The 26,599-nt window shown below is 48.2% G+C and overlaps 1 protein-coding gene across 4 annotated transcripts; it reads right to left on the minus strand.

Moving 5' to 3' along the window:
• Positions 1–306: 306 nt before the first annotated feature.
• On the minus strand, positions 307–26,599 carry rnf17 (ring finger protein 17). 4 transcript variants are annotated; one of them, XM_064327850.1, is made up of 39 exons: positions 26,444–26,599; positions 24,630–24,742; positions 23,712–23,809; positions 23,457–23,523; positions 22,993–23,073; positions 22,666–22,769; positions 22,160–22,328; positions 21,721–21,797; positions 21,476–21,550; positions 20,845–21,095; positions 20,191–20,313; positions 19,947–20,072; positions 19,513–19,620; positions 19,192–19,353; positions 17,370–17,541; positions 16,443–16,575; positions 15,838–16,028; positions 15,486–15,627; positions 14,704–14,857; positions 13,619–13,734; positions 13,073–13,193; positions 11,576–11,696; positions 10,895–11,155; positions 10,153–10,297; positions 9,607–9,719; positions 8,899–8,989; positions 8,403–8,524; positions 7,334–7,653; positions 6,834–6,997; positions 6,268–6,387; positions 5,742–5,822; positions 4,808–4,936; positions 4,393–4,449; positions 3,781–3,888; positions 3,433–3,556; positions 3,135–3,270; positions 1,536–1,722; positions 826–934; positions 307–549 (listed from the first exon to the last, which is right to left on the minus strand). In XM_064327850.1, the coding sequence occupies exons 1-38, from the start codon at positions 26,511–26,513 to the stop codon at positions 839–841; spliced, it is 5,028 nt and encodes a 1,675-aa protein (XP_064183920.1). In that variant the 5' UTR covers positions 26,514–26,599; the 3' UTR covers positions 307–549; positions 826–838. The 4 variants fall into 4 exon arrangements, with proteins under 4 accessions (XP_064183920.1, XP_064183919.1, XP_064183921.1 ...); XM_064327849.1 differs by having other exon boundaries at positions 16,443–16,578; XM_064327851.1 differs by lacking the exon at positions 20,191–20,313 and having other exon boundaries at positions 16,443–16,578.

A 26,599-nucleotide genomic window follows, 5' to 3' on the forward strand; every position in this document is an offset into this window, starting at 1 on the left:
AGGCCGTTGTCCAGATTTACTGAAAATATAAAACCCGCCTTGTGAAATACCTCCTAAATCGCATATTCTATATTTCTGCCTGAGCCAGTGTTGTCTACGGCTGGCAGTCCCAAAACGTGACTGGTGGTGACATCCCTTCGGGAAGGTCTCATACTGTCCTCGCTTTATTATGCAAGTGAGCCCTCTTCTGGCACATCTGATGCGCGAGGTCCGCCTGTGTACGCCCCAGAAAGAGCGACCGGGCAGCTCAGCCTGAAGACTAGTGCGAAAACAAATGGTGGCTTGTAGGGGAGAAAGGAGACTCAATTGAAATAAACCCGTTTTAATAGGTCTGCAACCTACACACAGAACCTCAAAATCCAACTCAATATCGCAGCATCGCAGGCTCCCTCTCACAAAAGTAGAACGCTGAAAATAAACAGAGCTGTCTCAGCGCTGCAACGTCGCTAGCGCCGGTATATATAAAACTATAAATGAAGAGATGCAGGTTCCTTATTCCACGCAAGCCTGGAACCCAAGACCATCACACTTTCCAGGTCACAGCAGATTCTAGGAGAAGGAAAAAGTTAAAAACAGGTCACAGTTTATACACAGGGCCCTAATCCTCGCGTTACAAAAAACAAAAACTTCCCCACTGTCGCTTACCATCACTGTTTCCAAAACCGGGCCCACAACCCACTTATTGCAGATTTTTTTATTCTTTAAATGCATATGTTGTTAATCATATTTATTGTAGAAATAAGCATGGGCTGCATTTTGCCTCATACCCTCCCCTCCGCACCACATGAAAGTAACCAGAACTTTGGTTTGGGCTGAGTGACCCACCGGTTTCTTCCTGTCACTCAAAGTCAGCCAGGCCCTTCTCCACGAGGGGGAGATGCACCAACGCCCCTTTCTCATCGTACAGGAACACGGCGGTCTCCGGGTCTGTGGACTGAGCGGGGCAAAGCCAGAGATGCAAACCTCACTTACAGATCGACTGGTGAACCTCACACGGCAGAACACCCTGGTTAGCATAAAATCATTGAAGTTTCACGCTCTGAAAAAACATGAGCATTAAACCAGAACAAACCGGTTCTTTGATCATGAATGAAAACCAACCAGGTACACCACAAAGGATTTTTTGATCATGAAAACTGGCATCACATAAGAAGGATCCTAACCAGAAAGCAGCCATGGAGTTAAACTCAGGAACGAGTTATTGCATTCACAAAATAATGCAGCCCATTCTTAAATCAACCTGGCAACCCTAAACTATTATTGCTGAGCACAACCTGGAGAGAAATCAACAAACTACTGCAAAACGTGAACAACGCTGGTATACACGTACCGCAAACTCCTTGGCGTTCATTAGAAATGAACACAATGAAATGCGTGTGGAATTTGGCGCGGTGGCTAGCTAGCCCTAATTGTGAGTTGTATGTAATGTACTGGGTGCCGTGTTTCACCCTGATTGGTGCTGCACACTGGTGGTGGTTAACGCGAGCCGGCCTCTTCACTGTAAAGCACTCGGGCGGTTGGACAGGCTCTCTCACCACGACGGAGGCGGTGATGTTGCCGTGCAGCAGGTCGATCATCTCCAGAGCGGCCTTCATGCTCCACTCGGGCCGGTAGGACACGCGCTCCTTCTCCAGGCTGACGCGCGGCGGCTTGAACCCCGCCACCCGCACCTGGATGGCCTTACAGGGGAAGCGCAGCAGAGCCGCCGGCATCTGCCGCAGCCTGAGGGAAGAGCGCCGGCCTTTACCGCTCTCCTCTATCCATCCCTCTCTACCTCCCTCCTCTATCCCTCTCTACTCTCCTTTACTCTACCTCCCTCCTCTATCCCTCTCTACTCTCCTTTACTTTACCTCCCTCCTCTACCCCTCTCTACTCTCCGTTACCTCCCTCCTCTACCCCTCTCTACTCTCCTTTACCTCCCTCCTCTATCCTTCTCTACTCTCCTTTACTCTGCCTGTCTCCTCTATCCCTCTCTACTCTCCTTTACCTCCCACCTCTATCCCTCTCTACCTCCCTCCTCTCCTTTACTCTACCTCCCTCCTCTACCGCTCTCTACTCTCCTTTACTCTACCTCCCACCTCTATCCCTCTCTACCTCCCTCCTCTATCCCTCTCTACTCTCCTTTACTCTACCTCCCACCTCTATCCCTCTCTACCTCCCTCCTCTATCCCTCTCTACTCTCCTTTACTCTACCTCCCACCTCTATCCCTCTCTACTCTCCTTTACTCTACCTCCCACCTCTATCCCTCTCTACCTCCCTCCTCTCTCCCTCTCTACTCTCCTTTACTCTACCTCCCACCTCTATCCCTCTCTACCTCCCTCCTCTATCCCTCTCTACTCTCCTTTACTCTACCTCCCTCCTCTATCCCTCTCTACTCTCCTTTACTCTACCTCCCACCTCTATCCCTCTCTACCTCCCTCCTCTATCCCTCTCTACTCTCCTTTACTCTACCTCCCACCTCTATCCCTCTCTACCTCCCTCCTCTACCCCTCTCTACTCTCCTTTACCTCCGTCCTCTATCCCTCTCTACCTCCCTCCTCTACCCCTCTACTCTCCTTTACTCTACCTCCCACCTCTATCCCTCTCTACTCTCCTTTACTCTACCTCCCTCCTCTATCCCTCTCTACCTCCCTCCTCTACCCCTCTATACTCTCCTTTACTCTGCCTCCCACCTCTATCCCTCTCTACTCTCCTTTACTCTACTTCCCACCTCTATCCCTCTCTACCTCCCTCCTCTACCCCTCTCTACTCTTTTACCTCCCTCCTCTATCCCTCTCTACCTCCCTCCTCTACCCCTCTCTACTCTCCTTTACTCTACCTCCCACCTCTATCCCTCTCTACTCTACATCCCACCTCTATCCCTCTTCTCATCTGTCACATTATACGCTTCTCACCCCCATCTTATCTATCATTCAACCATCTCCTCTCTATCACTTCATGCCTCCCTCCATCTTAGTCTCTTCTATCACTCCATCCCTCCCCCTCTATCACTTCAGACCTCTCTCCTCCAGCTGTCTCATCTATTACTCCATTCCTATTTCCTGTACTGCCTCTATATTGTCTATCCATCAGTTTTTCCCTCTTTCCAGCTCTTTCACCTCCATCCACCTCTCTCCCTCCTCTCCTGCGTTACCTCTGCATGGGCAGCATGTCATCCGACCCGAAGTCCACGTGTCTGACCAGGACCTTGACGGGGTCGAACCCCTCGAAGCTGAGCAGCTTGGCTCTGTAGTACTTCCCATCGCAGTACTCGGCCAGACAGGGCCCCTCTGAGAACACATTGGACACAGCGTTGCTGTGATTTCGTCACCTGACCCACCACTGTCGCATTATTTAAATCTGTCACCGGTAACGCTTTCTAGTAGGGAGAATTCATCTAGAAAAACGAATGTACGGAGGATAAAAGCACCAAATTTGGCACAGTTCTTTACCTATAGGGAAGTCAGTGAGCAGTGGCAGACTCTCCACACTGGAGTTCACTCGGTCCAGAGCTTCCTCCAGAGTCTCCTCATTCTCCTCCGTATCCCTGTCCTCCACCAGAGGGTGGAGGAACACCTACAGAGAACACACACTTCATCACCCTGTTACTCATTCTCTCCACCAGAGGCTATAGGGGAGACTTACCAGACTATTAAGCCTAATGACCACTATAGCCTTTCCAATGCATACGGGACCTCTACCACTGTACACTACACATTTATAATGGATGAAATTAGAAGAAAATGGCCCAGTCTGCCATGGACCCTTAGGACCCTTGGGTCGATTGAGCGCTGCCGAACCTCGTTGGGAGTGCGGAGGTGCTTGATCTTGACCGGGAAGTGCTCTCCTTTGTCAGGCAGTCTGGGATATTTGTACACTGCCAGAATAGGCTCTGGGTCCTTCAAAACCTACAACACATGAATAAACAGTTATCACACACACATGCACACACACATAGCCAAAACAGAACAGCAACATGGCTCTGAACAGAGATATTGGCAGCGAAAGGTGCAAATTTGGCAGAGATACAGGTAGAGATACCATGTGATTGAAACAGACATGTAGCAGTTTTGACAGACATGACATTACATTACATTACAGGCATTTAGCAGACGCTCTTATCCAGAGTGACTTACACAACTTTTACATAGCATTTTTACATTGTATGCATTTATACAGCTGGATATATACTGAAGCAATTTCGGTTAAGTACCTTGCTCAAGGGTACAACGGCAGTGTCCTACCCAGGAATCGAACCTGCGACCTTTCGGTTACAAGCCCAGTTCCTTAACCACTGTGCTACACTCCGAGCTGCCTCACTTCACACTTCCCTGTGAAATTTTGTTGTATGCTTTGATACATATACACAGTTAAAACTCAGTTACAGAAAGATAACTCTGATAATGTCTTACTTTGATGTTTAGCTCCCAGTCATCCAATTCTGTCGCGGATGATGTCACCACAGGTACCTGGGAAAGCATTCATATAGTTTTGTTCATGTTTTTTAACCAGCTATATTCCAGATTTCTCTTTTCAATCTGGAAAGCCCAGTTGTAAGCCAGCCTCATTTCTCCATCATCAATGTAGCAGACAAGCATGCGCACAAAGTCAGGCCACTGGGTCTTTCCACTCTGCAACCCAGCAGCTAAGCTCCCACGCCGTGCTCAGAGTAACAGAGCATAGACTACAGAAGGAACGCAGCACTGGCCATCTGGTTAATACACAGCGTCTGTGGTTTCACCTTCCTGGATCACCTCAGAGGCACACAGACTAAACAAAAGAAAAAGAACAGCTCGTGCACCCCTACACCCAGCCATACCCACGCACATGCATTTCTTTGGGGGACACATTGGGGTCGAAGGTTGCGTGCTGGTGATGCACCATGATCCTGCTCAGGGTCATCCCGTCTAACAGCACCTGCACCGTCACGTGACCTTGCGGGTCGGAGGGCAGCTCCTGGGGGAGGGGGGTGGGAAGGAGGAGAGAGAGAGAGAGCACGGTAAGCTGTTATTGGCTTTAGACCACTGATCAAACACCAAGTTAGATACAGTGACACGTGCAGCAGCTCCAGTGGGATATGTCCTATGTTGTCACAGCGAATGTGCCCAACATCATTAAGCCTGCTAGTGGTCTGTATTCAGACTGGGGGGTACCGTAAAGACATTTCTATAATGTATGGGGAATACGAGACTGCGATCTGCAGGTCCACACAGAACAGTTTATAAACGTTAGGGATACATTACCATGATCAGCAGGTCCATACAGAAACATCTACAAACGTTAGGAATACATTACCATGATCTCCAGGTCCACACAGACTGGTCTATAAACATTAGGAATACATTACCATGATCTGCAGGTCCAAGCAGACATGTGTATAAATGTTAGGAATACATTACCATGATCTGCAGGTCCACGCAAACATGTGTATAAATGTTAGGAATACATTACCATGATCTGCAGGTCCACACAGACATGTGTATAAATGTTAGGAATACATTACCATGATCTGCAGGTCCACACAACAGTCTATAAACGTTAGGAATACATTACCATGATCTGCAGGTCCACACAGACATGTGTATAAATGTTAGGAATACATTACCATGATCTGCAGGTCCACACAGAACAGTCTATAAACGTTAGGACTACATTACCATGATCTGCAGGTCCACACAGAACAGTCTATAAACGTTAGGACTACATTACCATGATCTGCAGGTCCACACAGACATGTGTATAAATGTTAGGAATACATTACCATGATCTGCAGGTCCACACAGCGAGTGTGCAGCAATTCTCGGAGCAAAGCCACAGCATCCCACTGCCACTGTTCCCCCACCTGCAGAGAGATTGGGAAGCTTAAACACACCCGTGTAACTCAACAGTGTTGGACTGCCTCTGCAACACCAATCACGACCTTGTACAGAGATTATATAAGCAGGGCAATCATGTTAGATATGCTAACATAAGAGAGCTTGCTTGTTAATTTTAGTCCGGTTAATTAAAAAAATGATAATATGTGAAACAACAAGAAAAACTACTATTATGAAAAACAGCACTCCACATCTTTAAGAACACTTCATGAAAAATGCAAAAAACTATGTGGTGTAGAAGGCACACCCTTTACTCAAAATCAGATTCAATCATCATTTAGATGTCTAAACTCGATGGAATCATTGTTTAGATGTACAAATTCACAGGAACCATCGCTTTGATATACAAACTGACAGGAATCCTTGCTTAAATGAATGGAAAGGGCTGACAGGTTAGCTGTGTAGACTCACAGGAGTGATGCCGTGCAGTTTGCAGGGAATGCACAGTTGGGGAATGTCCTCGCAGAGCACTGTGGGGTAAACGTGACACACCGGAATGTTCTCCACCAGACCCTGGTCCACGTAGCGCACCTGTCACAGGGGCCCACACAAAGGAAAGACAATCAATCACAGACACGGGCACGCTTTCCTCTGAAGCCCCTGCAGCTTCCTGTCACTCCACAGCTGTGCAGTTGCTGCTTCAGAGGAGGACGGGTCATACACAGCTGGAGCTGGCAGACTGGCTGATCGATCAGAGGGGATGAGACAGGGACAAGCCAGCCAAGCGTATAACACCCCACTGTCAGCCTGACAGTCAAGCACTACCACAGACTCACAACAATTTGACACTGGAGCACGATGCTGTAACCCACCATTGGTGGTGGTTATTTTAGCAACTGCTAATGCCTGTTTACACTATTTCTGTCATTTCAGCTGTCCCCTCCCTGAGTCAGCTGCTTTTTATTTTAGCAGCTGTTAATGCTTGTTTACGGTACTCCTGCAATTTCTGCTGCCCACCTCTTGACCCCTGCACTGACCTTGACGTGACCCCCGATGACCTCCAGCACCTCCCCTCGGTACCAGAGCATGTCGGATCCCATGACCGCGCAGCCCAGCACGCTCTTCCAGCTGTAGGGCTTCTGCCTGGGCAGCGTCTTTATGTGCAGCTGCAGCCTGTCCTTCAGCTGCTCAAACTGCCGCTCTGCATACAGGAAGTGACATCACAAACAGGATGTGAACTCACAAACTTCACACATAAAAATGGGGTGGCTGGGGGGGAACTGAGAAACAGCAATGATAATTAAACTAATCAGAATTCACCTAGAATAGTCAAGACTCATCCTGGAGCAATACAGCAAAACTTGCATATATGGTTCTGATCCTTATCAGTGCCACTTGTATTACAGTGGCAAACTTCGCTAGACGTCATATAATAAAAGGAGTTGTTTGTAATGAACTCACCTGGGTAAATGAACACACACAAGCACAAACATGCAGCCACACACATTCTGACACACACACACACACACACACACACCTGCATGCCGCGTCATGGCGTAGATGACGCCGTCCTCAGACACAGCGGTGATGGTCATCTGCGTGAGGCCACAGTGCGGGAGCTCAGGCGGGCTGTAGGGGCGTGTCTTCACCGCCTCGGGCCGGACATAGGGGCGCGTCCGGACAACCTTGGGCGGGGCGGCGGAGCAGGCCTGTTTGGAGGGAGGTGGGGGCGGGGGCGGGGGCGGGGCCGGATGGAGCGGCGGGGACGGCGCTCTCTGCTCCGCCCCCTCGGAGGTCTTCAGGCCGAAGCCCCCTTCTGCAGTCCCGGCCTCCTTCTCAGCTGTCTGAGGAACCTCCCTAAATGACAGCCCGAGATTGGCTCGGTTAACGCTGCCACAATGTTCAGGTAAGGTTGTGACAATGTTATGTGCCAGGTTCCCTCATATTGAAGAGAGGCCCTTCCTGTATTTTACCAGACTAATTTTTTTTCAATTATATATATATGCTCTCCAAAATTACTGACACCCTGATTAAGATGCCCAAAAGCAGGCTGTATAAATGAACCAGACCTGGGTCAAATATGTATTTGTACATATTTGTTTTGCTCTATTGATCTTGCCTGGTGTTATTGAGCCGGCCAATATGACCAGAAGGCTGGCTTTGCCCTTTTGAGAAGATTTCATTGGTTCCAATACATCAGACAAGATCAGTAAAGCGTAGAAAAGTATTTGAATCCAAAACAAATACGTATTTGACCCAGGACTGAAATGAACAACATTCTCCATTCCTGATCAATGCTTTCTCGCTGGACGGAGCTGAGCACATGTAGGAACTGGGTTTTGAAAGGTCAGGTTCAACTAACACTGCCGTACCCTTACAGTATTAACCTGATGCCAAAACCACTTATAGATAAATGAAATCTTTAAAGTTGTACGCTCTGGATAGGGTTGCACAATTAATGAATATTCAATGCACAACCATTTAAGCCTTACTCAGCACACAACATGCATTTTGAAACGTGTGATTAAATGTATGTGCAGTCAGTGTTTTTAGCCTGTGCTTTTTTTTCTTCACGTAATAAACGAACAGAAAGGAAAAGCGCTCACTGGCGTGTCCTCTCTTTCAGGGCCAGGCCCTCGCTGACCAGGAAGTCAGCGATGCTCACGTCTTTCCCCACCCTGTTGGAGCAGTACAGGACCACGGGAATGGGCCGTTTGGGCGTGTCCTCCTGAAGAGAGGAGGGAGGGAGGGAGGGAGGGAGGGAGGGCGTCCCGTTTATGAGGGGTTTCATTCTTGAGAAGTAGGTAAGGCAGCCATTCTTAATACCGAAATTACCTTTACACAGCAAGGAATTCACGCTGAGATTTAATAGTCTTTAAATTTCTAATCTTTTACAAGTGGGACCTAGTAAAGACAGGGCAAAACCCCTATGCTAAATACAATGTCCAACATTATACCATGAGCAATATGCAGGGCATGAGTCAAGTTATGACACAGGATGAAGAACCGCACTAAGTTCCCAAACAGCAAGGCTACGGTGAGGCAGCATTGCACTGTAAACAGGAAAAAATTCCCAGAATGCAGTTCTTGTGAGGGAATCACCTTGATGGTCATTATCGCCATGGCGCCGGTCATGTAGTAGGAGATGAAGTCGCACGCAGTGGCTGTCCAGGTGGAGCGACCCCCAGCAGGTCTGTGTGGGGGAGAGGAAAAGAACGGAGGTAACGGAAATAGGATAACAAGAGAGGAAGCCATAAAGAGAAAGAACAGAAGAGGGAAGGAATGGAGAGGGAGTTGGAGAGAGATGGAGGAAAGAGAGAAGGTAAGAGGTAAGAAAGAAAGAAAGAAAGAAAGGACAAAAAATGAGGAAAATGAGAGAGAAATCAAAAGAGAAGGGTTGGAAAGAAAGTGATGGGGTGGAGCCAGAAAGAGATAAAGGGAGAAAGAGAGAGAAAGTGTTGGTACTAATTTATGAGGAAGGCATTGTTCTATACTGCTTACACAACAATAATATAATTCTAAAGCCTATCTGAAAAAGAAAGGAAGAGATATGGAGAGGTAAAGTCAGATAGAGACAGAGATATTTTCATGTGACTCAACTAATTATTCCTAAAACATGTAATGTAAATGGGGCTTTAAGTGCTGAAAGTGTGGCGGAGTTCTAAAACAAAGAAAATGGCAATGAGCCGCAACTTAATTATTTAAAAAATCAGTTTGAGCACGAAATTTCAAACGTTTCCAATGGAGAAACAAAAACCACACAGTTGGGAGGAGCCCTGTTTTAAGTCAAAGAAGTAACGGGCTAAGTACCTGATGTCACTGAGGGAGCACTCGAGCGTCAGGCAGCCAACCAGGTCAGGCTGCAGCGGTCTGAGGTGGTTGATGTGGAGTTTCACTTTGTTTCCGAAGTCGCAGCGTAAGACCTGGCCACAAGGGGGAGACAAAACATAGAATTTGAGTAAAAGCCCACAGCGCCGCCACGTGGTTCCCCACCAATCACATTCACTGCAGCTTTCTCCTGGCAATCAGCAATTCATTTTCAGTTTCAGCTTTTAAAATTCAAAAAAACCATTCAATGAACTCCACAATCAACTCAGTGCACAATACCTTGCACGCACACACACACACACACACACAAGCTATCTGTTGAGTAACTTTTTCTAACAAACAAACCTCAATCGATCAAACCGTGCGATTACACACTTCAATCTCCTTATTGTAAATCCTGAATTGTTTTTCATGTGAAAACAAAAATAAGCAGACGCCCTGCAGCTCGCCAGAACCAGGGTGCCCAGCTCCTCAACCACTCACACCACGACGCTGGTGATGAAGACGCCCGATGAAGGCTCGAGTTACCTCGGCGACGTTGGCGGAGGACACGGAGCAGACCTGTCCCCTCTCCCACACCCCGTTGATGTAGGCGGCGCAGTGCATGTCTGCGCTCCACTCCATTGGCTGCGGCTCAGACTTCGCACACTCCTCCTTCAGCTTCTCACACACCCTGGAGCACATCAATAAAGCATGTTACTAATATTAATCAACACCTCATACTAGCATTCAACATAAACACACATATATAACATGTAACTATGGTTTTCTGACAACTGAAGGTTCAGGTAATGATGGAGGTGAGTGTGGGTATGGGTTTAGGAGAGGGTGGCGGTGACAGTGGGTGTGGGTGTAGGCGAGGGTACAGATGAACGTGGGTTATAGAGTAGGTGAGAGTGGGTACAGGTGTAGGTGAGGGTGGAGGTAATGGTAGGTATGGGTGTAGGTGAGGGTGCAGGTGACTGTGAATACAGGTGTAGGTGAGCGTGCAGGTGACGGTGAGTATGGGTGTAGGTGAGGGTGCTGGTGACGGTGAGTATGGGTGTAGGTGAGGGTGCTGGTGACGGTGAGTATGGGTGTAGGTGAGGGTGCTGGTGAGGGTGGAGGTGAAGGTGGGCACGAGTCTAGGTCAGGGTGCAGATGACAGTGGGTACAGGTGTAGATGAGGGTGTAGGTGAAGGTAGGTATAGCTGAGAGAGGGTACAGGTGTATATAAGTATTGAAAAGGTGGAGGTGAGGGCGGAGTTGAAGCTGAAGGGGATGTGCTCACTTCTTGAGGTGCTTGTCCATCTGCAGCAGCTGCACGTAGAAGCTGCCGGGGGAGCAGACGTGGGTGACCCGCACCCTCAGGTCCTTCAGGTTTTTGGGCAGCTGGATGTGGGTGTGGAGGTCCTGGGCGTCCCCCTGCGAAGGGCCCTCCTCCGCGGGCGGCTCAGGGGCCACGGCCTCCCCGTCTCCCTCTCCCTCCAGCAGACCCTCGAACGGGGGGTCCCACACGGCCGGCTCCACAGACAGGGCCTGAGGTTTCACCCTGGAGGGGTGCAGGCCACACAGGCAGAGAGGGTTCATTTGAACCCCAAAAAAAAACAATATTTTGCCATTCAGAGATAACAGCAAATTACAAAATATTGGAAACAAAAAGAAATAAAAAATTAACGCACAACCCTGAACGATCGATACCACCTGCACCTGAAAAGTTCATTTCTTCCACCTTCCTCAACAAAACGCAATTCCACATTTCACTAGGGATAGCTAGCTGTACAAGGTTTTTGGTCCTCGGTTATGAATATTCATAAGACGCAGCAGTCAAAAAGTTTCAGCTCCAAAGGAAGAGAGACAGACCTTCCACTATTAAAATTACGGAGGGGACCATCTGTTGGGTCTACAGAATCTGGGCTATAATCAGCCAGCCATGTTGGTGGTGGTTTGCCACAGTGACGGCCTGGCTCACCCCTTCCTGAAGCAGGCCAGCTCCTCCTCCACCAGCAGCTCAGCGATGTCCGTGGACTGGCCGGTGTCCTCGTTCACCTCAAACAGCCTCACCGGCAGGGCCTGCAGCCGTGGCACGATCTCTGAAGGGCGAAACACACACAAACCATGCACGCTCACATCTTATTCCCAGACAAAATGCATAGTGCAGTCACAAGACCGAATACTGCATGTGGATCTTGAGGTCCTTGTGTTTGACAAGTGTACTGAAGGTACCAACCAATCTAACAAATTAGCTACTTTTTCCCCCCTCCATTAGTTTGATGAATAGGTAGATTGACCATCAACCTGTTAATGAAACATTAATATAAATTGTTCTTGGAATCCAGTGCTAGCTGTAGGACTGCTTCTAACCCCCACGCCATTGACCATATTAAATGGCCGACTATTTCAGGCAATCAGAGGCCTCAGTACTCAAGCAACTTACTGAGGTAACAATAGGATATTTAGCACACAAAGTAAACCATAAATAGGCTACAGCAGTTTTTCCTTAAATGAATTATGTCAGTTTTCACAGCGACATATAGAGGGAGAAAGAAAGAGAGCGCACCCACACGGACAAGAGAACAAATAAACAAAAATCTCCACCCTTCCCCCTCAGGGGTTCCAGGCAAAAATGAATGATAAACTAAAGAAACAACACATAACAAAGGAAAAACAGAGCAAAACCTTTTCAGCTTTGGTCATTCTCAGCAGACCTGTTTTTTTTTTTTAGCTGGCCAGCTCTTTAGCTACGTCGCTGACTGTTTCTGATGAACAGACTCCCTCGCTTTCGCTCTACGTGCTCCCAGACTAAGCCCCGTGCTGCGGACAGGAGCACCTGGGGCTGATTCGGTAATACGACCAGGAGCGCGTGCCCACTCCACCAGCAGATGTGGCAGTGACTACTCCAACTCTCTACCAGATGGAATGACACAGCCAGCATATAAAACAAAAAAAATGTGTTATGACAGAATTGTGAACTAGGTTTTCTTTAAATGACAATGACCCATTTCCTTATGGCTTTTCTTTAAATATTGGCCAGAATTGAGGATTAAAAGAATGGAATGAAAATACTAGAAGAGTGTTAGTTGGAATTCTGGAATAATGGAATGGAATAATGGAATTGTGTTAGATGGAACTGTGGAATAATAGAATGGAATACGGGAACAGTGTTAGATGAGATTGTCACAAAGTCACAAACCTTTTTGGTCCTAGAAAATAAAGGAAGCTCCAGGCTAATGATCAAATACCCAAGGCAAACTCTGCCAAGCAAACATTTCTTTTGAGCTGACCGACAGAAACGTAAAACATGGCGTCACACCACATTCGTATCCTGTTTAAAACTAGCGAGTATTGACCCTGAATTTCGACGTTGAGTTTGACTGTACAGTGGATTGATACTGACTTCTAGTTACATAGTTTTGTTTCGTTCAACCTTCCTGCCGTCAGTCACACACTAGGGACAGCCCTCACCCACCTGTCGCCATGGCGGACATCAGTTTTTGTTCCGCAAGCTTCCGGAACCTCTCTTTGCATTCGGCGCTCCAGGACTCGGTGCTGCTCACGGGCTTCAGGTCCGCCAGGCAGCACTGGATCGCCTAGGAGATGAAAGAAAACACACCCATCTAAACCCTGCACAGCGCCAAGGGTGAGCAGAGAGGCGGGAAGCAACGCAACCTTTAACCTCGGCATCGCGGTAAGGGTAAATACAGAAACACAACCCAGCACTTAAACTCTGTATGGCGTTTAGGGTGACTGGTCAGATTAATTACTAGTATTTAATGTCGGTATGAACCAAACTTTGGAGTAACACCTTGATCAAGGTTGCAACTGCCATGCCACACCTGGGAATTTAACATGGAACCTTCCGGCTACAAAAATCCAGGCTCGATATACGCAGTGCTCTATTAGATACAATATAGAGTATGCTGTATGCGGTATTGTCCATATCAGAGTATGGAAAAGGGTGAAAGAGTATGAGGGTGGATAAGGTCAGCTCTCTCATGAGCAGCAGCGACCTCACCATGGCGGGCAGAGCGAAGTACTCGTCCTTCAGCTTGCGTACGTCGCTCAGGGGCAGAATCTTCTTGTTTCCGAAGTCCACGTACCGCACCTCCACCAGCCTGTTACCGGGGAAACCTGCAACCGCACGGCCACCCCACAACATGAATAACCTTTCCCCCCTCTCTCTCAGCCAATAGCATAAAGCCTCCATGCGCTGTTACGTTCGTTTATTGCGGTAATAATCCATCGTATATAAAATGCGATTCCTTTTTTCACGCTAGGCCCAAATTAAAGCGGGTCTGGAGCGTTCATGCAGTGGAAGCGATGTGGAGCTCGCTCCCTTTCGGCGGCCACGCTAGCGTGCTAGCGGATTACAGCTGTTACACAAGCCACGGTCAGGCGCGAAGAACGCGCTCCGCGCCCGGTGTAATTCTGGCCTTATTTTTTTTTAAAGTCTGTCACACTTGACGAAACCAGTTTGTTGTAATACTACATTACCGTGAAGCCTTCCAACAACCACAAACATCACAGACAACAACTTTGCAATGTACTATGGGGGCGTATAAAGTCTGTTTGTATACAGTCTTTCAAGATAAAGCTAACAAGAATTTCTCAGCTGACCGAAGAAGTACCCACACATGTAAACACGACTGGTTTCAGAAACGGAAAGATAATGGCAAGCGGCCAAGAGCATGGACGCTGACGTACGCAGGCTTTTTATGTTAAACAGTCGCAGAGTTCTTCCCACAGTTATCATTTGTCTCAATTTTAAGAGCGTTATCTCGTTGAGCAGGGTGTTGCACATCAGGTGCTCTTGGTGTTTCAATTAACATTTTCAGAGAGCAAAATTATTATTTTTTTTTCCTGGGAGAATTTCCCCTATAATGTAGCATCATCCTCCTCAGCAAACAACGTGCAGCCCGCTTTATATAGCCCCCATCTCCTCAGCCAAGCCAGACCAACCTTCAGTACTGACTCCAGGAAGATGAATCTGAGCAGTTGTACCATCCTCAAGCCCTGACCTCAGTGGATTATGAGCAAGACAAAGCCCAGGCAGAGTAACACTAATGCGGTGCTGACCTCCGTTAGACCTACTCCACTCACCAATGATCTGGGCGCGGTACCAGACCTTGTCCTCAAACAGGGCGGCGCACGCCTGCTCCAGGGAGGGGCAGAACACCTCCAGCCCCCCCAGGCCTTCCTGCGAGTAGAAATCCTGCAGCTTTGAGTTCAGCAGCAGGTACTCCATGTTGTCCACCTGCGATTAGCATCCCAGTTTAGCGCACAGTGACATCACCACTACTTTCGCCACAGACGGCAGAGACTAACAAGATGGTCAGCTCTCGTTCTGATATTTAAAATTCTCTCTCTCTCCATCTTTAAAGCTGTTTCAATTCGTTGCGGCCAGTGTTGTGTCCACGCCATGCATCCATTTTTAATCGTGTAAGCATGGATTTGTTACAATAACCAGACAATCATCTTCTGCATTCAGCCATATTCCCTACCTTTTTACTTTAGGTTCTGGCTGATAAAAGGGGTTTCTGGTGCTGCATTAGTATATGAATATTCATGAGGGGGAACGATGAAGGACAACAAATTAACTGTGGCTAATTAGCAAAGGCTGAGGGCATGACTTCACCAACTGGAGCCTCCTAGAGAAAGGAATCAGAGAGGACAGAAGGAATGCAGGAGCTGACTGGTCACTACAGCAAATCTGATTACACCATGGAAAATGGACGAGTGATTGGAATGGGTGTTCTGTCCCTTATTCCGAGAGAGAGAGAGTGTGTGTGCGCGTGTGTGTGTGTGTGCGCACACGTTAGCGCGTGCATTTGTATATTAACTCATGCCAAACCCTCACCCCCACAGTACACTCAGACGCTCACCAGCTGAATGTAGAAGTCTGAGGGGGTGTTAATGTGACACACCACCGCATTGAGTTCCACCATGGCCCTGGGGTACACCGGAGGATAGAACTGTAGGGGCCGACGCCCACCGCTGAGGGGTTTGACCATCGGGGAATAAAACCTAAAAAACCAAAAATAAAAGCACACTTTTACCTGCTGGACCTGTCTTCTCCCAGTCAGCGACTCACACCTTACAGATAAAGGCTAGCACTCCAATAAAAGCACAGCCAGAACACAGGAGCGAGGCGTGGCCCTAAGGGAGGCAAGGTGAGGCCCCTGCGGGTGACATGTGGCCCTCGGACGCGAGGCGGGGTCGCGGGCGGGGGCCTACATGGCCAGCTCCAGGAAGACCAGGTAGTCGCGGAGGGAGAGCGGCATGTCGCTGGCGCTCCTGTCCATGGGCGCGTTCTTCAGGTCCACCAGCAGGGCGTCCCGCTCCTCCCCAAACACCAGCATCTCCACCGCCTTGGAGCCCACCACCCGCTGGAACTCCAGCTGCGACTCCGCACACCAGCCCTTAACCTGCGGCGAGACGCACACCTGTGACTCCGCCTGCACCTCCAACCGCGCCACAACACACACCTGTGACTCCACCTGAAATACCGTAACACACACCTTTCACAACCACACACACCTGTGACTCCACCTGCACCTCCAACCGCGCCACAACACACACACGTGACTCCACCTGCAGCACCGTAACACACACCTTTCACAACCACACACACACACCTGTGACTCCACCTGAGCTTCAAAATGGCAGCCCTTTACATACACTACAAGATGGCACTAGCCTCACACACACACACACACACTCGTGCACACACTTGCACATACACAAACAACGGCAACGCGCATACACACAGACACACACACACACACACACACACACACACACAGCAGGAGGGCGCAGACTGGGCTGTGCACGTCTCTCACCAGGTCAGCGGGGACGATGTCTTTGAGGGAACAGCGGACGGCCTGGGCAGGCCAGCGAGCCATCTCTGACTGCACTGCCAGGTCAACACGCCGTACACATGGATTCAGACTGTCCACCACCGACACACCCTCACTGCTGAGAGAGAGAGAGAGAGAGAGAGAGAGAGAGAGAGAATACTGACACACCCTCACTGCTGAGAGAGAGAGAGAGAGAATACTGACACACCCTCACTGCTGAAAGAGAGAGAGAGAGAATACTGACACACCCTCACTGCTGAAAGAGAGAGAGAGAGAATACTGACACACCCTCACTGCTGAAAGAGGAAGAGAGAGAGAATACTGACACACCCTCACTGCTGAAAGAGAGAAGAAACATGAGAGAAAAATACTGACACACCCTCACTGCTGAAAGAGAGAGAGAGAATACTGACACACCCTCACTGCAGAGAGAGAGAGAGAGAATACTGACACACCCTCACTGCAGAGAGAGAGAGAGAGAATACTGACACACCCTCACTGCAGAGAGAGAGAGAATACTGACACACCCTCACTGCAGAGAGAGAGAGAATACTGACACACCCTCACTGCAGAGAGAATACTGACACACCCTCACTGCAGAGAGAGAGAATACTGACACACCCTCACTGCAGAGAGAGAAAATACTGACACACCCTCACTGCAGAGAGAGAGAATACTGACACACCCTCACTGCAGAGAGAGAATACTGACACACCCTCACTGCAGAGAGAGAGAATACTGACACACCCTCACTGCTGAGAGAAACAACTGACACACTGGAGAATGTAAGGGAGTGGAGTGGAAGCCTTTGATGATGCGAAAGCTGTGAGGGCAGAGAGAGAGAGAGAGAGAGAGAGAGCAATGAAGGCACAGCCCGAGGTCTGTGAAGGCAGAGGGGGAGGGGCTTACACGTTCAGAGAGATGTCCTTGGAGAAGCCGTAGTCCTGGAAGAAGACGCGCAGTTTGGCCAGCTCCGGCACAGGGCAGCGGGACACCGACTCCCCCCGGCCTCTCTGGAACACCTCCATCACAGTCGCCCTGCTCCACATGGACTCCTTCCACTGGACGAACAGCAGGGAACCTGCACAGATCACAAACACGCACATACAGGGTAATGCACAAACCGCACACACACACGCATAGAAACACACTCTGTCCCTCACTATCAATACCAGCACCAAATTAACCATCAATCTGGGTTTCCCCTTCAAAACACTAGGAGACACGGGCCGCCCTGCCAACAGAGATTGCTGCCTCTCCTAAAAGTATAAAAGATAAAATATGGCAATGACATTGTTCGAAAACTAAATTACTATGACTTAAAAATAAATAGAAAATGTGTTCACGTAAGCGCCCCGATTTTGTGATCGTCTTCGGAAACAACTGAATTTGTGGAGTTTGTGGACTTCCTCAGTTAGTAACCAAACTCCAAGTATGAAAAAATGACAGTGCTTTGGCTGGCGGTTATCTCGCTATGATGGGCTGCTTGGCCACACGCAGATGAGCGGATTTGTTTACCAAGTCCAGATTTACCTCAGGAAAGCAAACACGTAGCCTAGCTAAATGGTAATGCCATCTTCAGCTAGTAAGAGGAGCTCATCTTTCCTCCGCGTAAACGTAAATGAGATCGATGAGAATGGCAACAGTGAGAGCCGTTGGGTTGTCAGTAAAACCACTGATAAAGTTTAAAAGCAGTTTACAGGAGTGGGCCCAAAGGAAAACAGACTCTGTTTACTGTGCTGACAGGGAATCAACAGGGTCTGATAAAGAGACAGTGCTCAGCTGCAAAACACCCTACTGGATCGGCATTATGTAAAACTTAGTTTCCCCGTAATACACTGTAATCATGTTTTGCATTGATGGAAAGTCGGTGTCATGGGGAACAAGTTTGTTTGGTGGTGGGTTGCTGACTGAAGATCTTGATACCTATGGGTCAGCACCCAGCCAGATACACAGGTTAATCTGGTGTGGAACGCTTGCAGAGATAGCACAAGCAGGATCAGTAATGTACTGTTTTGTTATCCTTGTGTCTTCATTTGATGACTTTTGCTTTGAGCTTTAAATATAGGTGCAATGGTTCGAGGAGAGTCATCAATAAGACCTCCTACGCATATGCATATGGCCATCTCACTACACACACTCTTTTGCATCTGTTTATTATCGCCATTACACGTACTGCTAAATAAACTGCATTTACTTTAACCTAACATTATTTTGACTGTTACCACTGCACACCTAGCTGCTTCAGGGTCAGTAAGCATAGAACTATCATCTGCACCCCGTAGTCACTTACCTACACACTAGTGCCGTAGCAAGATACACTACTGTATCTATGCAGCCTACACATGCTACAGCCATGTACGCATCTACTACCTACAATAGATAGGGATCCATATAGGGACACACTACTGGTGAATCACTCGCGGTCTCCTTCTTTGCTTAACTGTTAGCACAGAGGAAAGGTTAACACATTATTTTGGGAGTCAGATAATGGCGATAACATAAAATGAATCCCGTTCCAGTAGCCCCAGGTAAGACTACACCACGCATTCCTTCACCACTCAGATTCATGCTGTAAATTGTAAATGGCATGCTGGGGATATGCTGGTGAGCTCCGTGATCTGAGCCATCCCACAACCCCACCTACTAAGCAATCCTGGGGGAAACGGTCATCAAAGAATGGATATAAAAGCAGGAACACCGCTGAGCTGGTAGAGGGCGCTGTGCTCACCCGTCTCCACCACACTGCCGGCGGTGAAGAGGCCCCTCTCCCCGGAGCACAGGCCGCTGATCTTCTTGGACAGCAGCACTCCGGCGCGAGTCTCGGACACTCGCCGGATGTAGAAGTGGCCGGGGTTGACCACGTGCGTCACCAACACCCACTCCTGAAACACTGCGCCCACAGACACTCCTTCAATGACCCGCACCTGTTTAACTGCACGCTTTAGCCTTTGCCAATGGCTGGAACCTGCGGGACTGTAGTGCTATGCTAATACAAGCTCAGACAGGGGGACACCTGGTAGCAAGCACGGCGTGTGGGGACATACGGTACCTTTCCCCTGACGGATCGGAGGGCCGTCCGCGGCCCACTTCCTGCCCTTCCTCTTCGGTCGTCCAAACGCGGCCTTCCCTTGGGGCGGTAGGGGAGGGGCCATGGGAGCTGCGCAGCAACGACAGAGATTTCAACCAATCCGAGCTCTCGCACAACCCCCGAAATCCCTCCCTGAGCCACAGCCACCACACTATACCGTGCTGTTAGGTCATGGCACCGTGCCGTGAGGAGCGCTGCTCTTTACAGTGCATAAAAAGAACATAGTGAGCAAGTCGGGGTCAGAGGTCAAACGGCATGGGGGACGGGCGGGTGCGCTGGAAGGGAGAAAGAGAAAGAGGGACTGTGCCCGTCACACCCTCCCCGCTCAGTGCAGTGGAAACCGCCCCGTGACATCACCGTGACATCACCAGGGGCCCGGGAGCAGCGAGTCAGACCTGGCAGGGGTAAGAGGCAGCGGGACCTTCCCGGGCGTGGCGCCGCCCAAGGCAGGGCGGGGCCAGTGGGGCGTCGTCGCCGCCCCGAACGCCTGCGGCTTGCCGGGCGATAAGAAAACGGGCGCTCTAATGCAAAAAGGCATGTCAGCAACAACCGACCAGCACCACCAAGGGACGGAGAGTGAAACCTCAGCAATATTTTGCAGCCAAGGACCATTGTGACATGTAAATCTAGGCCAGCCACCTGATTGGTAGACCTCAGCAACATTCAGGATCATTGTGACATGTGCGTCTAAGCCAGCCACCTGACTGGCCAGACCACAGGAACATTCAGGATCATTGTGACATCTATCCAGGCCACCTGAATCTAGAACAGTAACATCAGCAACAATATATGACAGGGATTCCCAGACCTTCAAAAAATCATCAGCATATTATTGAAAAGAACACCCTTTATCGTTTATCCAACGCCCATTACAGGTAGCAACACAGTAAATACTTAACACACAAGTAGACTGAAGCATCTCCCAAATTGGCATTGTATATCAGGGGTGTACTGCATATGACATGCTGCTATTTAGTAATATAAATATTTAACCCTTTAAAGTGCAGGTATTTTGTAATGTTTTCTCAAACTTCCAAGTCTGCGTTCTAGACTTCTGTTGCTCCAATTACCAGTAGTGATTGCTACATCAGCATTAGAATGTTCAGTTAAGAACATTAACAGAACATTCCCCTTCAAAGGGAAAAATATGTTCCCTGGGACACTAGAAACCCCTCTTTGGGAACCCCTGTTCTAGAATACAGGATCACACTGACATGTCAGGCCTGAGGACCTGAGCTGGCCTCCCCATCGCTCTAGAAGCCAAGGCATCCGGGTACAGGGGGCGGGGTTTACCTGGCTCCGCCTCCTCCACAATCTCCTCGATGATGACATTGGGACTGTCAGATAAGTAGCTGGTAGAGGCGGCCTGGGTGGCAGGCCCCATCCCCAGGCTCTCCTGCTGCCACTCTGGGGCCCCAGGCTCCACAGTGTCGGGGGCCTGCCTTCCTGGTCTCCTTTCCTGGTGTAGGACGCTGCCCCTCCAGTTCTTCCTCTCTGTGCCCAGCTGGGAGGAGGTGTCTGAGCTTGCCTCCTCTCCGGTTAGTCTTCCAACCACAGGACACATTCAGCTACTGAATATTTTAACTTTGCAGTAAGACTTTCATCCACAGAAAAAAATCAGATCCAGTACACAAGTTAATATACTTTATCTATGAGGTAGTACATGATCACATTACATCAGTTACTGTACTTACACTTTCAGGTGGCCCATGGTTACAGTGGATGAGTTACTGTACTTACACTCTGAGGTAGCCCATGGTTACAGTGGATGAGTTACTCTATGTACACTCTGCGGTAGCCTACGGTTACACTGCATGAGTTACTGTACTTACACTCTGAGGTATCCCATGGTTACAGTACATGATTTACTGTAGATACACTCTGACGTAACCAATGGTTACAGTACATGATTTATTGTACTCACGCTTTGGGGTTGCCAATTGTCATTCTGAAGCAGGTTTTCAGACTCTGCACCATCCCATCCATATTTAGAGTGCAGCTGTTATAAAGACACCATTCAGTTGTTTTTAATAAAAGGCTTTTGAACCCTAAATGACTAGAAATTGCTCACATATTCCAGGTCACAATCTCATCTTGCGCCCATGACAAAGATCCCAACCCCCATCCACATCCCCCCTTCAAAACACACATCCTCAGCACCCCCCACACCTCAGTCCAGAGCCCAGAGACAGACAGCTCAGATCATAGGACTGCACATCTACTGGAGCCTGCAGGATCTCCAACACCTGTTCAGCGTGTACATGCATGCATGCACACACACACACAAAGAAACAAAGCAGGAGAATTGTAAACATATAAGGTTTTTGCAAGTGAGTCACAGGTTCAAATCCAGATTGGAAATCTCTGCTGTGTGTGCACTGCATGTAAAAATGTGTTCTGTGTGGCCCTCATACATTACACTTATTTGGCAGATGCTTTTATCCAAAGTGACGTACAATAAGTGCATACCGAAGGTCATTGGAGCAACTACAAAACACAGGTCCGATAAGGTACAGTGTCTTACATGTCAAAGCTTTTCAGGCATTTAGGCGTGTTCTGTGTGAAAGCCTGTTCCACGTTCAGGCACGTGTGTGAGTGAAAGCAGCACCTTGTCCAGCTCGCAGTAGCTCCCCAGGGAGGGGTGCTGCTGGACCTGCTTGGCCTTCTGTATAGCTGTGCGCAGGGCCTTCCGCCTCTCCTCCACCTGACCCAGCACGTGTCTGCTGGCCAGGAAGTACTGTTCCAGATGAGCCAGTTCCGCCAGCAGGGCACTCTTCCTGCAGAGGAGGGGAACGGGGAATAGAGAGCCACAGCCCCATAACACGCTGTCGCTGGAGCCCTATAACCTCATCGCTTCTTGCTCTTGTCCTGCTGCCAATCACATTCATACAAACCCCGCCCACAGCTTTTTCTTTTACAAGACTTTGTCAAGAGACTGACGCAAAGTCACACAGGATTCAAACAAAAAAAAAAAACTGAACACAGAGAAACGCAGCAATGGAGGGCGCTCACATAATACCCACCTGGTGGTTATGGTCGTAACTGCAGCTAAAGGAAATGAAGGGCCCACCTGAATTAGGTTACATTTTACAGAAATGGGACACGGAGCCTCACCTTTTGCGCAGGATGCTTAAGGCGGAGTCCGCGACCTCGTCGATCTCCTTCACCAGACGGGCCTTCTCCTTCTTCACCTGCACCTGCAGGCCTTCCACCAGGGTCTGCGGAAACAGACAGCGACTCGCCCGTCTGACCCAACCAATGAAACGTTCCAAAAAAAGAGCCAGAGAGCCGAGTCCTCTGACTGGTATGTAAGAGCCTTGCTCGCTCACGGAAAAGCTCTACAGCAGTGCTCCCTCTGAATTAAGGGTGGTGGTCACCGTAATCCAAGGAACACTCACTGCGCCCTCCCGCCCACTCTGCCTGGCGCGACAGCGCCCTCACCTGGTGGATGCACTCCAGCTGGGACAGGTTCTCCGCTGCCTGGCACAGAGGGTCTTCCAGGCCTTTCTCAGAGTCAGACTCCTGCACAGAAACATCACAGTACTGTATACCTGGTAACACTGTACTGTACTGTGCACCTGTATACCTGCACTACCAACTCCTTCATAATAGCATGATCAACCTTTATGTGCCTGCAACACTAATAACTGCATAACCCACATCCACGTTTCTCCAAGACCTCCACTTAGGCTCTTGTAAACCAAAAGCCGAGCAGTTTCCACTGCTACACCTGCAATACCTACATTAATGGCAACACAAGAACCTGACCTCAATACACCTATACTAGTGTTCTCTGAGAGATGTGAAATACATACACATTCCATCAGTCACACCATTAATTCAGGCATTCTGTGCATGCCTGCGGGTGAGGTGCTCAGCTGCTCATGATCTCAGGACAGGCGTACCTGCTCTGAACTCTCTTCTGGGGGCGGGGTGGGGGGCGTGGGCTTGCGATGCCTGGGCCTGTTCCGGCTGTGGAGACACAATCACATGGGCCCCTCAGAGGCATATACCCCAGCACACAGACAAGTAATGTTAGATATACCACAGCACAGAGAAGAGTAACCACTAACACATAACAAAGACTGTCAGTAGGATGTTAGGTTCATATGGGGTGTGTATGTGTGAATGGGGGGTAAGAGAAGAGAAGAATATGTCACTTTTTCCTCATGTTCATCTTGGCGGTATAGATGAGCCCAATGATCCTGCTGTCCACCTGAAGCCCCTCAACCCCGTCCTCCGAGAGCATCGACTCCACCTGTCAGACAGACAGACAAACGCTGAGACTGACAGACAGCACACAAACTCACACACAATCATACATACACATACATACACTGACTCCACCTTTCAGACAAACAAATTCTGAGAGTGAGAGACACCACACTCACATATATATACACACACGTACAGACACCAGCTTACAAGTGAAGATTAATGGTGCGTTCAGGCAGCTGGGAATTGGGAAAGTTCCCATTTGGGAATGTCCCACTTCCTAGTTAAGAGCGTTCACATGACGACAACAAACGGGCAACCTGGCCGCCGGAAATCAGCTGATTTCTGTCAGTTACGGTATTGACAGCTAGGTAAGTAGCTAGCCAGAAGGCTAACATTACGTTAGCTACACGAAAACTAGCTACATGACGAAGACAAGTTTACGAAAGTAAACTGCAATGTATCGTTTAACATCACAATCACCTGCGCTCATGAGTATGACCTAAATGAACAATGAAGTGACTTATTTGTGCGTGGAGCAAATACATTTCTTCCATTTCACCACAAACGCTGCCATGTCGAGTGACGTCAAACCTACTTCTCGGAGCTCTCAAAAACCTCCCACTTTCCTAGTGGGATGTTCCTAGTTCGACAGGCGTTCAGGTGTATTGTCCCACTCAGAGGTTGGAACTTTCCCACTTCCCAGTTGCTCATGAACGCACCATAATACACTAGTAAAGCTCAAATGGCATTCTCCCAGGTGGGCCCTGGATAAAAGAGGGAATAATACCCAGGTGCGAGAGGCTGTTTGCATTAGGCCTAATTAGCTTGGATAAATGTAACTGCAGGAGAATGAGTATTACCTTGCACTCTGGGCACACAACGATGTTCCCAAACTCGAGAGAGCACAGGCAGGCAGTGCAGAATACATGACCACACAGCAGCATGTGTGGGAGGTTTCCAACGACCTCATCCTCTGAGCATCCAATCAAACACAGGAAAAAACATGACATCAGCTTAAAATCAGCCTCGCTTGCACTTGGGACATGCCATAACCTCCTGAGATCAGAGAAAATCTGAACTCCAAAAACTGGGTTGGTTCTACACCTCCCTGGAAAGGACACAATCGGGCTAAACTATCACAAATCTTTGCTGTGAGTCTGGAATCCGAGAAACTGTCCGATGAATCACGTCAACAAATTATTATTTTTAAACACCTTTTAATTAAAATAACAAGGTGGGACTGGGTCCAAAGTAGGGACAGCCATATTTGAGTTTCCTCGAGGACTGTTGTTGGTAGCTTGGTCTGTTATCCATTTATTTAACTTTTACCATAATTCTGGCTTCTTTGGTAGCAGACTGCATAACTTGGCTTGAGATTCAGAGATCACCTTTGCAACCCTGGACACACCTGAATTACCTTAACCTGTCACTGCGGAGGTAAGATGCTTGAATGCAACTTAAACCATCTCTGGTATGACACAAACACGGGACCTATTGTTATCATCACCAAAATCAACAAAAAAGACCTGATTGCATGCACTTTACAAAACATTGGTACACTAAAGGGTAAGGAACTGACGCCAAAATCCCATGCATTGTGTACCAATATATTACATATGAAACCAAGCCAGATTATTTATGGGTCAAACACTTTATCAGTTACACAGTTAAAAGGGACTCATACCTAACTCAATCTTAATACATTTTGAGTTGTAGACAGCAATGGAAAGGCACACGTGCACAGTAGTTCAGCGTTAAATCAACTCTCACAGAGCACATATGGTCCATATTGGCCATATTACTCATTCGTACTCCGTTAAGAGCCGTATTAACGCAGGATATTTTACGGTGTGGTGTAGCCCAGAACATTATACCCACATCCATCTCTTACCACATTGGCAACGTTGGCAGGCACAAACCAAATTACGTCACAAGGTCACATGACATTAGAGGACATTTCTGCAACATGAAAGCTGGCACTTCAGCTCATGTCAATCTGGCTTTTCTCAGTTAGAGGTGGTAAACTGTCTATTAAAAGTTTTTATTTCAAGATTGTACAAAGAAAACAACGTAAACAACAATTGGCTGTATTTAACTCTAGGACGGGATAAAGTCAAGCCTTTTGATCTGACTGGAAAAGCCATCTTTCTAGTGAGGCCTCACTGAAAAATCACGACTGCCCAAAGTCAAGCAAGCCAAGTTTAATAGTGGCGTATTTCAGTAAACGAAATTAATAAGTCAACCACCTCATAATTTTGAATACATATTAATGTTAGTGTCAAATGGTTGAATTCCTGAGTTGGAAAATATTTACTCAAGCTAGCCGCCCAACTATTAGGCTAAATGAAACAACACAGGATGTGTTTCTAACTAACTACCGAAGTATTACTCGGATATAAAAATGCACATTTTAGAAGACTAACAAATATTTACATATTTGCACATAACTGCGTTTCATGCAATGCAACATCATGGCGCAAACACACATTTGTAAAATTATTTTGCTCGCTTGGGTTGCACACGACACACCCTACATGCAGTTGCTACTCAGCTAGCTGGATAGCTCGATAATTGTATTAAACTGCATTGGGTGACGCCGATTATAATACTATAATTTCATTCTCATCACATTATCATTAAATATACAACGTGGTATTATTTTTTATCTTTCTACCTGGCAGGGTGTATGCCAGGCCACATGTGCTGCAAACCACCGAGCTCTGGCTATCATTCCTCTCCGACATTTTCACACGCGAAAAATCAGATTCTTCCAATTGGTTGGGGGAGAAGTATATATAGGTGACGTCATTGCTTCTATTCAGCAATCGTA

Source organism: Anguilla rostrata, chromosome 3, assembly GCF_018555375.3.
Source record: "Anguilla rostrata isolate EN2019 chromosome 3, ASM1855537v3, whole genome shotgun sequence".
In the NCBI taxonomy this organism is placed as follows: domain Eukaryota; kingdom Metazoa; phylum Chordata; class Actinopteri; order Anguilliformes; family Anguillidae; genus Anguilla; species Anguilla rostrata.

Coding starts and splice junctions, on each gene's coding strand:
- rnf17 (XM_064327849.1), bottom strand. CDS start 26,513: ATGTCGGAGAGGAATGATAGCCAGAGCTCGGTGGTTTGCAGCACATGT. Junction 19,621..19,946: donor CTGCCTCTTACCCCTGCCAG/GTCTGACTCGCT, acceptor GTTGCTGCGCAG/CTCCCATGGCCCCTCCCCTA. Junction 6,388..6,833: donor TCATCGGGGGTCACGTCAAG/GTCAGTGCAGGG, acceptor CCCCTGTGACAG/GTGCGCTACGTGGACCAGGG.